The sequence below is a fragment of the Nipponia nippon genome, unplaced genomic scaffold (genome assembly GCF_047370975.1).
Source record: "Nipponia nippon isolate SJK-2023a ecotype South Korea unplaced genomic scaffold, ASM4737097v1 scaffold_17, whole genome shotgun sequence".
Taxonomy (NCBI): domain Eukaryota; kingdom Metazoa; phylum Chordata; class Aves; order Pelecaniformes; family Threskiornithidae; genus Nipponia; species Nipponia nippon.
Genome location: NW_028262333.1, coordinates 12,781,645 through 12,794,890, shown reverse-complemented (window position 1 = coordinate 12,794,890; position 13,246 = coordinate 12,781,645). Strand labels below are relative to the sequence as shown.

At 40.8% G+C, this 13,246-nt stretch overlaps 1 protein-coding gene across 3 annotated transcripts in view; it reads left to right on the top strand.

Annotated features, from left to right (window-relative positions):
- Positions 1-13,246, top strand: part of ADAMTS2 (ADAM metallopeptidase with thrombospondin type 1 motif 2) — a 195,024-nt gene that overhangs the window by 163,148 nt on the left and 18,630 nt on the right. For all 3 annotated transcript variants that reach the window (XM_087753711.1, XM_087753712.1, XM_087753710.1), the window contains 4 exons: positions 6,049-6,194; positions 7,632-7,807; positions 11,893-12,026; positions 12,852-12,975. In XM_087753711.1, the coding sequence (XP_087609837.1) occupies positions 6,049-6,194; positions 7,632-7,807; positions 11,893-12,026; positions 12,852-12,975 (580 nt within the window). The remainder of the gene's footprint in view (positions 1-6,048; positions 6,195-7,631; positions 7,808-11,892; positions 12,027-12,851; positions 12,976-13,246) is intronic.

Here is a 13,246-nt window from a genome sequence, read left to right as displayed (position 1 = left end):
GGGAGAGGAAGATGTCGCTACTTGGAAAGATGCTTTGTAAAACCCAATGAATGACATCATTTATGTGATAAATGAACCATATTAGCAGCTGCTGTTATGGTTTGAAATATCTTTTTTATGAAAACATAATGTAATGCTAAATTAATTCCCTAGCAAGTCACGCTCTATATAAACCACTCCCTTCTGGTTTTCTCGTCTTTGGACTATTCCTGTTGTAACAACTTTGGTTTTTGTTTAAAAAATATATATATATTTAAATTACAATCCAAAACCTTAGATAGTTTCTTTGGATTCACTTTTCTATATCTTGATTTTTGCATTAAAAATATTCATGAAACCCCCAGAAAAATACAGTTTTATTCCATTTTATTGTATCACCTTCTTCCCCAAGCCATTCAGTCAGAAATGAGAAGAAAAAAAAAACTTGTAACGATACAGTTAAGGATCTGTCAGTGCTTCCATTATAAACAGTTTGTCAGGATATTATGCAAGTCAGCTGTAAAAATTTTCTCTGGACTGAAACTTGGAATACAAGGCAGACAGCCAGGCTTTTTAGTTCAGTGGAGATGCAAGAGAGTATGTGCACATTCTGAAGTTTCAGTAGATGATAGGACTATGACTGTTCTATTCCCAGAGGAGCTGTCCCAGTTTTTTGATAAATAAACTTATTGCAACCTTCCAGGAGAGCCCGAGAAAATGATATAAAATGAAAACCATTTTGTTAGATAAGGCTCAGCAGTCTGAGCTAAACATTTTTTTAAAAAATAGCATGAGTTATGAAGGTTATACAACTGACTTTGTATATCTGAGCTCAGCATTTGACCAGTGTATTTATTAGTTGTTGGTGTTTTTAATAGAGGCACATCAGATCAGTCCTTTTCCACCTGTTCCTTTCCTTTTCATCCCTGCCTTTGATTTGGCCTTTCCGTTGTTTACTCTCTTCATCGATTTGGACAATACCAGAGACTCTTATTTGAAAGGGTGAGGACTGTTAAATGCATATGTTGCCCAAAGCTGGGACTCAGTTGCAGTGTGGCAGTGTCCTTTAAGATACATCTCCCATGATACTTCGTCAGCACATGAGGAAGAGGAAAATAACTTCAAACTTGATCCACTGTTTTCTTTGGAATAATGCCAGAAAAGAACAGAAACATAAGTAGTTAAAGATGTTGATTCAAAAAGATCCTAAAGTGTTTCCCACTTTACGGACTTGCAGTTTTCCTGATTTCATACCACTAATTCCCAGGGCCTATTTTAAGCTCAAACCAGTCACAACACTGCTGATGCGTCAAAGAAACATCCTGGCTTTGCAGCAGCTGAGGAGACTGAATGCCAGAAATGAAAGCGATGTTTGGGAGACTTAACACGGCGTATGGTGCGTAGAGGTTCTCACCTAAACCTGGTGTTCAGACAACTGGTCTCTTCACTTTCCCAAACTTAGCAGATGCTATTGAGGAGAATCCCGTCCAACTGCCTCCTTCCTAACTGACAATCAAGGGGCAAGACACCTATGGAGACACAAGATCTGTAGCACATTTTCAGCAAGCATGCTGATAAGGGCTGTGTCTCTGCATGCCCAGGTTGTGTCTTGGACCTAGGCAATGACCCTTAGAAATGGAAGGAAGATCAGACTTTCTGATGCTGTCTATATGTGTGTATGAATGCATGTATGCATACATATAGGTGTATATTTAAGTAAAGATATGTAAATGTATGTAAGCTCTTCTATGCATGTTGTTATGTGAAATAAGTTGCCAAAAGAATGACGTTCTGCCATTTCAAAGACTTTTTAATAAGTCTCCTTGTGCAAATGTAGGCATTGAACAACCATTATGTTATTTGGCAGCAAACTAATAATTTGCTCAGTTTAGGGACAGAAAAATAAAATATTCTCTTGGAGCTTCCCAGCCAGAGAAGAAAACTACTATTTTGATAGAATCCTAAAGGAAATAGAATGTTTTATTTTGCTCCCAGCCTGATTTTTTTCAACTAGATTGATTTTTCAGTAGCAAGAGGGAAGATTCTGTCAATTTTGTGAAGCTTCGATGATGCAGCAACTTGCAATTACTTCTGTGTCTGAATGGTCACATTAACTTCCATGAAATAACTCTGCTGTGTAAAATTAAGCACATGGAGGGTCAGAGTCTTAATGTGAAGTCAAAGACACTCCATAAATTGCTCCATTAAACCATGCAGACGAGGCATAACTGTGCAAAGCTTAACTCTGCATAACATTCTGTGGATTAAAAGAAAACATATGCTTTCAGCTGATAATTTATTTACTTGTATACAATTATGTCAGCTCCACTGTTAGCCTCGGGCTTCTGAAGCCAGGCAACCTTCAGAAATATATCATCAGTTTTTGTTGTTCTGTTTTTTTAAACTATTACTCTTCTGTGGAGACATTTATATTGGCTGAGGTAGCTAACTGCTCTCCATAGGACAGAAATAAAGCCCAAAGTCATTCGTGCAAGGATATTGCATGCTAGAGTCCATCTGCTTGCTGCAGTGACTACCACAAAGGTTTGCACCACCTCAGCCTCCTTTGTTTCTTTTCTTGGAGAGAGGTAAGAGGTACCTGCCCCTGCCAGCTGAGCTGATGTTGCTCTTGGATTTGGCTTATATGCCAAGGATTCAGCACAAACCTAGCAGGTATCCTCTTTGCTTGCACCATGCTAATGAGACAATCTGAGTCAAACTTGGAATGATTTTTCAGTCTGTCAGGAAAAGAAGGGAATGATTAAATATTGAAATAAACAGATATTATTGAGAATGGACCGAGAAAAAAGGTTTCTGAGAACACTAATGTGTACTCAAAGCAATCCAGATAATTTCCCACTGAGAAAGCTGACCTCAGCTTCTCTCGGAGACAGGAGACAGATGGGTAAGTGTATGCTGTGTTAGTCCACAGAAACAGTGAGAAGACTTGATTCTCCACTGAAGGAACTTTTACTGGCTCACAGTACACTTTAGTGTTAGAGCTTTCGGTTTATCCCTTGCAACTAATTATTCTCAAACAGATGGAGCAGAGCAGGCCAGACTGCATGTGATGGGAAATACAAGTAAATAAGTAACCCTCTCCTGATACGATCTCAGGAGAGCGGGGAGAGCTGAGGGGTTACCTGTTAGACAACTGGGGTGTCAAGTGAGGAGACAGGAGAGTTGCCAGTTGCTACCCAGTATAAAATAGGCAGAAATACCCACAGAAGATCTGCAGATCTTTTCTTGAAAAATTGACTTGCAGATATGTTAAGCCCACAGGAACACACTGGCTCTTTTTTTGGCATCCACAGCAGTTGTTTCAAAGAACTGCTGAAAACAGCAGTGGAATGTTTTACTGCAAGAGATTTAAGCTTCCTCTCCTGGAAATTGCACTTGTTTTGGACTGTCCTGTTTGCCAGAAAAATAGGCGAGACTGCAAGAAGTCATCTTGTCTTCCACTAAGAAAACAATTTGCATTTACCCAGTTGGTTTTTTTTTCTCATTTAAAACAAAAATATTGCTTTAATATGCTTCACTCTTTAAATGAACCCCCCCTGTTTATGAAGGGAATAGTGGTTGAAATTGGCTCTTTTCCACCTCATTATGTAGTTAATGTAGTAGTGATAGGAAGGGTTGGCTCTAGCTTCCTTTATTACACTGGAGATGGCTCCATCTCTGGTTTTACCTCTTCACGCATTTTCTTGCATGGGTCTGCACAGCGTAAGACTCAGTTGTGAATCATTTTATGTAGGCTCCTTTCTTTTAATCCACAAACAAAAAGGCAGAGCTGGAGATGACTCATTTTATACAAATGCTTGTCTCCTAATACCTCTGCCTCAGCTTCCCGACAATCGGCCTATGACCAGCTTCTTCCAGTAAAAATCAGTGCTGCTCTTTCCTTCACGCAGCAAAGTCAATAACACTTTTCCATGTTTGCCTTCCAGTTCAGGGACCAGTCACAGTGTCAAATAGGTGGTTTATTAGTGGTTGTTGCAAACCCACATCCCCCTGTTCCTGGCTAAAACAGGGAAAAGAGACTGGAAAACAACACCATCACATGTCTCTCCCTTTCCTCCACGGAGTCCAAGCGCTGGATTGTGGATCATCGCATAATGAACATACACTACCTGGCTCTTGAAATGGATTCAGTGATTGCTGTGGAACCTGAGGGATGCAGAACCCTGATAAAAGGATGTGTAAGCAAGCACAGATCAGGAGCTGTCACATCTCATCTGCTTCCAAGCCCAGCTGAAATTTGTATTGACAAGCTGATGCATTGCCAGCTTCCCTTGCGTCTCTGAATGGTCCCATTGCTACACAGGGTCTGACGACTCAAACTGTTCGTTCAAACAAATCTCTCTAAAGCCATAAGTAAACAGTCCCTGAAGGGTACAGTGCTGAGCTTCAAAACTGAAGAAAGCAAAGGACATATTAGAATTTTGCATTTCTTTCATGCTTTGCCGAATTATCTCTTGTTCTGTCAAACAGCCAAGAAAAATCGGCCCATTACAGCTCCAGAGCAGGATTGGTATAATTGGCTTTGTGGTAACTCATCTATTTCATAGGTTTTGACTTTGAATATTTGAAGTCATGAGAAAGAATGAGTAGTTGAAACCTAATTTCTACTCTCTTTTCTGCTACTTGTCCACACAAATCAGCACCAAAATAAATGACATAAATAAAGAGCTAGTCATTGAGCAGATTAGCGAATCAGTAAGCTGTGTCTTGTCACCATTTTACTAATGATTCTCTCTTTAAATTCAGCATTATTAATGATTAGCCATCACTTTTAAATTTGTCTTCCAGATCACTAATCGCTCTATGCTTAAGAACGCTCTTCTGATTTTGTTTTTGCTGGCAGCATGCATTTAGCCATATGCTCGGCCTGCGCTGCCTGCCAAATTCCTGCGTTCCAGGGCTTGTTAAGCTGTGTAAAATGTTGTTGTTGACTTGAATGTTAAGGAAAGTAAGTGACTGATTGCACTTGTTGTTATAGCCATCTGTGCGCCTGAGCCAGAGCTCTTCTCCCGACAGTAACCGTTAACGCAGGCAAACTGTGACAGTGTAATGCAAAGTCATTTGTTGGGCTGGAAATATTTTCCAGCACCCGCACTTCATCAGTAGACTTTTATGAAAGCAGAAATATACTAGAAAGGGCCAGAATCTGTGATCCTTGAGAAGAATTCATCCTGACTTCAGCTAAGAAAAAAGTCCTTGATTAGAAATTGGTGGAAAGGCACTGGTGGATTTCTTTAACGAGAGGAGACAGTAGAGAGTATCAGTACTGCAGCTATGAAGGCTCTTAAAGACATGCGTAAACACCATATAGGTTTGGGGAATGCAGCAAATTGCGTGTTTCAACCTCTGTAGAATAACTATATTAAAAATCAGGTAAAAGAAAAGAGAAAGCCTAGTAGGGCACGATTAATTGCCCAGAGTGAGACTGTCCAGGGCTCCTGCCTGATGAATGCTTCCTGGTGTTTTGGTCAGGTTTAGTATGAGATCTCCAAGAAGACTGCAAGAGTTCTTCATTTAATAGCAATAATGTCTAAAATGTGAGCTGGCTTTAATTTCATGCGACTTTGCTGACCGCATTTATTGCAGGAATATGTATGCTGAGTTAGGAGCTGCTGGGAAGTGTGGTGCTGTGGCAGGAGCTCTCGCCATTGCTGCCTGAAGTGGCTGCATGCAATGGCAGAGGCAGAATTTTACATTTAGCCTCCAAGATTTGGGACTCCGCCATTTCCCTTAAATGAATCTGTATTAGTTATGTTGAGGTCACCACTGCAGACATGTGATAAAGGCATGTAATGCTGAGAGCAGCTTAGAGAACTTTGTAGGCTTGAATCCTGCAGGCATATAAAAGTGCATACTTAACATGTGTAAGTTCATAAAATCCGAGTGTGTGACCGTGGGCATGGTCTGACAGTGAGTCTCACTACTTTCCCCTGGAGAGGTGAAAAAAAATCCAGAATTTGTGCCTAAAATAAAATCTGTTGTACCACAGCTTCTCATATGATATAATTTGATCATCTAATCATTTTGACATCTAATTTTCTGTTTTAGCATTGCTTTAAAGGTCACTGCATCTGGCTAACACCAGACATCCTGAAGCAGGATGGACACTGGGGGGCATGGAGTAAGTTTGGCTCTTGTTCTCGCACCTGTGGCACCGGGGTGAAGTACAGGACACGGCAGTGTGACAATCCGCAGTAAGTATACATACACCCATATGTTTTTCTGATGTAGAGTGAATGAATGGCAAGAATCCTTGCTCAATTACTAGTGCAGTAATGCCATAAAGGATGTTGACTTGTTAAATCTGACCTACAGTGTATGTTGTCAGAAATTCTACTTTTGGCCCTTAGCCAGTCACGAATCATCTTTATTTCTCAGTTTCTCCATCCATTAAGCTGGTTATGGAGTTACAAGGATCTTGAAAGTGCTATTACACTATTGCATAAAGCACAAGTAAAAGTTTAGGGCCCTATATATGTCTTGTTTTAACATGTGAGCATGAAATAATGGCAATGATTTGCTGGATTTTTTTTAAAAAGTGCGTATACCTTTTTAAAATTTTTGTTAAATGCACCTTTTTGGATATTTCAACAAGAAGGTCTTAAAATACTTTCAGACTGTTTTCGTTCCAAGTTGGAACAAAGCTCCAGAGATCAGAACCTTCCCCAAAGTTAATTTAAATAATATTGAATTGTTTTGCTTCAATAACTTCTATATGGCTCATCTAGATAATGTAGAATGATTTAATTTCAGTAACACTGGTAGTATAATATATTTAATATAGATTGGTATGTACAAATGATATGAAATATATAATTATTGCTATATTGTGATACCATAAAATGTCAAAATCCTAACAGCAAGAACTGAAACAATTGTCAGAATTAAATGATTTTACCAGACAGAATATTTTTAACATTGACTTTCTCAGTTTGTGCGGATAAAGTCATTGAACTTGACTAGTGTCAAAAATCATCTTATCATTGATTAAAAAAAACACTCAAGTTTTATGAAGCAGCATTTTCTGATGGAAATTGTTCTGTTAAGAAAAAATTTACCAGTTCTAATTTCAGCCTTTATTACATTGGCAACATGAAAGTGACCTTTATAATTGTGGGCATGGTTTTAGTTGTAAAATCTATTTTCATGTAGGAAAAGCCTAATGTACTATTTAAAATGTTTTCTGTGTTCCTGGAAGAGGGTGCAAACCCAGCTGCAACTCCTGAGCTCTGCGTTGCCAGACCTGCCAGTGATCTGATGCGCGGCTGCCCGGGGGATGCAGCACTGAGTTGGGCTCTGTATCTGCATTTGCTGCTGGCTTAGGGGGTGAATGTGAATGAATCGCTTCATCTGCTCGTGGTGTCCTTTCCTGGGACACACCAAGAAAATGGCTTTTCTTGCCTTTATCAAGTGGTTTGAGGCTCTACTTGCAGAAATTGCTTTTTAAGAGCTAAATAGCAACAGTGGGCTTTTAAAGGAAATACATATTTTCCATACCAGAAATACATCACTGGCTTCATCAAATGCCTACTGACATGACTAGGAATTAAATTACTCCTCAAAGGATTTGATAGACGCTTGATTCATGCATCAATGGCAAAAATAACAATGGCTTTCTCTCCTGCCCGCAGTCCCACCAACGGAGGCCGCACGTGCGTGGGGCCGAGCTATGAGTTCCAGCTGTGCAACAGTCAGGACTGTCCTAAGGACTCTGAAGATTTCAGAGAGGAGCAGTGCCGGCAGTGGGATCCTTACTTTGAGTATCAGAACACGAAACACCACTGGCTCCCCTATGAACACGTCGATGGTGAGCGGTCCCTTTTTCCTATGAAAAGTAAAATCAGTTGCAAACACAAGTAAAAATTATATAAGGAGGGGTAAAACTTCTTCTGGGGAAATCGTGCCTCACAAATCTGTTACAAGTTGTTTGGAGGGATTGGTGAGTATCAGTGTATGAGTGATTCAATTCATATAATGTACTCGGATTTTCAAGAAGCTTTGGGCCCTGTTCCCCAATAACTGCTCTTAAACTGTGTTATCATGAGAAAAAATGGAATGGTCTTGCATGGGGGTGTGTGTCACAGAAGGATGGATGCTGGGAGCATGGGTGCTGCTGAGCATGGGTGGCAGTGAGCAGGGAAAGGGAGCAAAGGACAAAATCTGCTCAGGATACAAAATTACTCAGGTTAATTAAAATAAGAAAGCCCACAGTGAGAGCTGCAGAAGGACATTGTGCCGCTAAGTGACTGAATGTGGCGAATGAAGTTTGGCATTGATAAATGCCAGTAATCGATATGGGGATAAAAAAATGTGTGTATATGTGTATGGGTCTATACACAAGGTGGGCTCTGAAGAGAAAGGTGTGGGAGTTGGGGATAGCTTTAGGAAAACATCAGTTCAGTGACTGTCAAGAGAGGGGTGCAGAACACTGATCTGCCTCTGTGTACCTGCATGATGTTTCTGCATTTTAAGTGCCCCACCAATGCAGCTCAGGTTGTGCCCATCTCACTGCTGCCCCCATTGCTAAAAAACCCACAGCTGAACTCAGAAAGGCCCAAATAAAGCAAACGTAAGCAGTGACTTCTGGATAAGGAGAGTTTAGATAAACTAGGACTTTTCTCCCTGAAAAAGTGATGATTTAGATTAAAAAGGCAGAGTTACAGAATTGTGAGTGGCATGAAGAGCCTGAACATGGAATGATTTGTTTCTCATAACACAAGGCTGGAAAGGTCAAATAAAATTATCAGGTGGCTGATTTAAAACAAATAAGAGGAAATACTTTTCCACACAGCATATAATTAAACTGGAATTCATTGCCATGGGAAGTTGCAGATGCCAGAAAGTTTTGAAAGTGATTTAGAGAAATTCTTGAAAGTTCTATAATCCATTAAGAGCTATTAAACACCAAGCTCCAGCCATGACTTAGGAAGTCCCCAAGCTGCAGTTTATGAAGAACTTGGAGAATATTCTGAGAAAAGCGTCAGGTTTGTTCTTACATCTTACTGCAAACACTGCTGGCACTGTTGGAGGCAGGCGTTGGGTTGGGCATGTGCTGGGTCTGAACCAGTATGGTCAGTCTAATGTTCTGGCATCATGGCAGAGATCACCTCTTAGAACAAAAATGTTCCTTTTCCTGTTAATGCCTCTGCTTAACTGTCAATGAAAGTGCAGCTGATTGATTTGGGCCATGAAGGCTGTTGCCGTGCTATTGCCACGTTGTGCTGAAAACATGCCAAGAAGAGGTTTTACCAAATAAAAAGGCAGAGGGCAATGATTCTCAGCTTGTTTGGTGAGGAGTGCAGGCTGCTCGCCGTTTTTAAACCTGGTCACTTCATTAGAATGGCGGGTGCTCCAGGGCAGGGTTGGCCTGGCAAGGGGCAGGTACCAGGCGCCCGAGCTGTCCTCAGCCAGGCAACCATCTCTGTGAGGGGAAGGGTCACTTCGGGTGAATCATTTTGCATTCCAGTGAGACGATACTCTGCCAGAAGTTAATAGCAAATTCCTTGTGATTAATTTGCCTGACTTTCTTCCTGAACCATTCCCAGGGTTCCCTCATTCTTTTCATGCCATCTTGTGCAGTCTGAGATTTTCAGAGGCACAGACACAGCCTCACAGCTTAATTTCATGAAATAGCTTTGCTGGCACAGGGAGAGGGGATGAACACTGTGGCCCGCAGACCTTTGCTTCTGCTTTAGCCTTTGGAACAGTCTGCTGCAAAGACCACTGAAACTAATCAGATGTTTTTTCTATTACATTCAATGGCTCCTGGGTCAGAAACCAGCTCACTGATGTCTGAGCACTGATCACTGGGCACCGCTGGTTTCCCATATAACTATGGTATAACTGCAGCCCCCTTTGTGCGAGTTACATTTACCAGTGTAGGGTTATTAGAGGGAACAGCTTTTGTGTGAAAACAAGGCCAGAGGGTGGTTTATGTTTGAACTCCAATATATTTAAAATTCCCTTTTGTAAAGATAAGGCATATCAGTGGCATACTTTGTGCAGATAATGCAGTCGTGGCTCAAAAGCGACATAAATCCATACACTTGACACACAGCTCAGCTGGACGTGTCTGACACATTGTGTATGTGATGGGGACAGAGAGGAGCATCTCATCCTGTGGCCAGAGAAAAGCTACCAAGCTGGGGTACACCCCAGTGTGTGCTTGAGCACCCTGGTGCTGCACTGTGCTGTGGCCTCTCTCCTGCTCCAAGCCCGCTGAGCACCCCATTTCCCAGCCTCCTCAGGGCTCACATACCCCTGTGCCATGCATCTGCCACAGCACTGTAGAGTGACATTGGCTATTAGCTCCCAGCCTCAATTAAATGAGAAGGAAATGCATGGGGAGCAGGGAGCAGACAGGTATATGGTCACATCCATGCTTCTGCACCTCTACTATGCCCAACATCAGTGAATAGAAAGAAAATAATTCTTTACAATTAACAGGGTGCAATTTAACGACACTTGCACATTTATTGTTCCCATGGAGCAATGGGAAGAGAACCCTCTCTAAAAGAAAGCCCTTGTACAGAATTGTTGGCACCCAGTCAGACCTTCTGATATTTTCATTTAATCACGTACAGTGAATGGTATGTGTGGGGTGGGTGTGGGTACATAGGCGGGGGGGGGTGTGTGTGTACACACGTCTATGTCTTGTGCATAGTTTAATGTTTCTAATATATGCAAATACATTAGATCAGTGATTATTATGATCTTAATAGTCCCCTATTAAGAATCTGCAAAAGTACTGTAAAAAAAAATCTGTAAAGTACCTGTTTTAATAGTCTAGACCCTACATTTTTAGAATGACATCTCTGCGTTGTTCAGGAGCAGTAACAAAGGTCTCTGATATACCAATACCCAGTGGCCATGAGGACATCAACAGCAATAACAAGGACTTTATTAAAAGAGGGCAGAGGCCATGGAACTGTACAGGAGAAGAATGCAAAGGGCCTGTGAAGATCTGTTTTAACTGAACTGCTATAACGGAAAGGTCGTTATTGTTTTAAATGGTGGGAAAAGTGTCCCAACTTTTAATCTTGTTAAAATAGCAGAATCTTTATTTGTTTCATCTAACAGAAGGGCCATCTGCTTTTCACGGCCAAGGAAAGCATAGTGAATCCTGTTATGGGGCTGGGAACAGCAAGAGATATGGGTAAAATGAAATACACTGGTGGCATACAACTTTATTCAGCCACTGTCTAGTCATTTCAGCTTTATTTTTTGTTCTTAGCTCTTTGGAACAGATTAGGAGAAAGAGATATGCTTGTCTGGCTGTTTGTACATGTGTTAGCAGTAAAAAAATGTTTTTTTTCTGAATCTCTCTGACATCTCATCTTGTTTAATGATTTAAACTATCATAAATACAGGTACAACAATGAGGGAGAATTAACTTCATGTTTAGGAGCAAACGGTATGGCCCAGCTGTCTCTGAAGACGTTTTGGATGCCAGATTCACTCAGTGTTGAACAGCTGCTTTTAATGGCAAAATGACTTTTGCTTTTTTCAGATTTAAGTACAGTGCAGGTGAAAATGATGCAGAAACCTGCATCTCTCACAGGTAGTCATGTAGCAGACTGCGGAAACCTCTGCCAGATTGCATCATGCGACAAAGGATTAAATAGAGGCCCCCCAATCAAAGTAAACGATCTGTTATCTTTAAGACTGTCTCCTAATGATGACACATGGGTGCTTCATGATTCAGCAGTTTCCAAATGATCACATAGCCTTTGAAAGGGGATAAACATCAATGATTTATGGGGTACCGTATTGTGTTCTGTGATATATGCAAGGAAGAAGAGAGAGCCAACACTATTCCAAGTACAATTCACAAAGTCGGCAGCTAAACTATTAGAGCTGAACACGCATAATTTGGGTCATTTTATTTTTCAGCTAAGGAAAGGTGCCACCTGTATTGTGAATCAAAGGAGACAGGGGATGTGGTGTATATGAAAAGGATGGTACATGATGGGACCCGCTGCTCCTACAAAGACGCTTACAGCATCTGCGTGCGGGGAGACTGCTTGGTAAGCTTTTGATGGTTTGCTTCAGAACTTAGTATTGTGAAAACAATTAAAATGGTAACTTGAGTGGTTCTCTCCAAGAATGACTATTTAAGTAAGTATAATAACGCTTTGGGCAATAAGGAGATTTCATTAGGATTATTGTCACAATATTATGTGTGATATTCACAGTTGCCATTACATTGCATGTGATTCAATTCCAACAGCACCTACCTACACAAGTAATATTTAATGCAGTATTTTAAGATGAACTCTTACCATTAGCTTTCAACGAAAGCTTTTCCTGCTGAGGTTTAGTGGGAGTGGAATGTACAATGAAACAGGAACATGCCACAGCTTTCAAGGAAAGTGGTGTTAAGATATGGCTGATGTGCATTCTCTCTGTATTTGATCATGCTATTTTTAAAAGATCAATGACAGTTCCTCTAAGTTGAGATCTGCCACAGGTCATCTTTCAACAGAATTAGAGGCTCTGACTTAGCAAAGCACTGGTGGAGGTGCTTATCCTCACATAGATGCTTTGATTCTCCTGGAATTTAAGCATCTGCTTTAAGGTAAGCTGAGGCTTAAGAGCTTTTCCTTAACAGTGCTGCTTTCCTTCAGTAAGAGGACCACTGTGAAGCATAATATAAAAATATAATCACCTGATTGACAGCTATAATAAGAACTGGAAGTATTAAAACCTGTTTAGATGTTGGTCGTCCAGGAAAATACTACGATTTTTTTTTTTGTTGAAGCAGAAGTCTGGGTTTTGATATCTGAAGTGAAGGGTCATTTGAATTGAAGCATGGATAAATACGAATTACTGGTTTTCTCTTTTGTGCACAGAAAGTTGGGTGCGACAGGGTCATAGGTTCCACGAAGCAGGAAGATAAGTGTGGTGTTTGTGGAGGAGATAATTCCCATTGCAAAGTGGTGAAAGGAACATTTTCAAGAGTACCAAAGAAACAAGGTCAGTGCATTCAGTGTGTTTTGTCCTGGGGAATTCAGGGTATTTTTGTTTGATCTCTTCTGTTTCATGGAAAGTACCAGAGCAATCACAAATCATTTACGGCATCGCTAATTCCAATAAACTCTCTGGACTTTATTTTGAGATGTGTCTAGAATGTGAAAATAAGACTTTTGTCCAGTGGGCAGTTAAGTCTGCTGATATCAGGGCCTGCGCATGCATAGAGGAGGGCTTCAGTGCTCCGTGTTGGAGAGCTATGGACTTACTGTGCTGC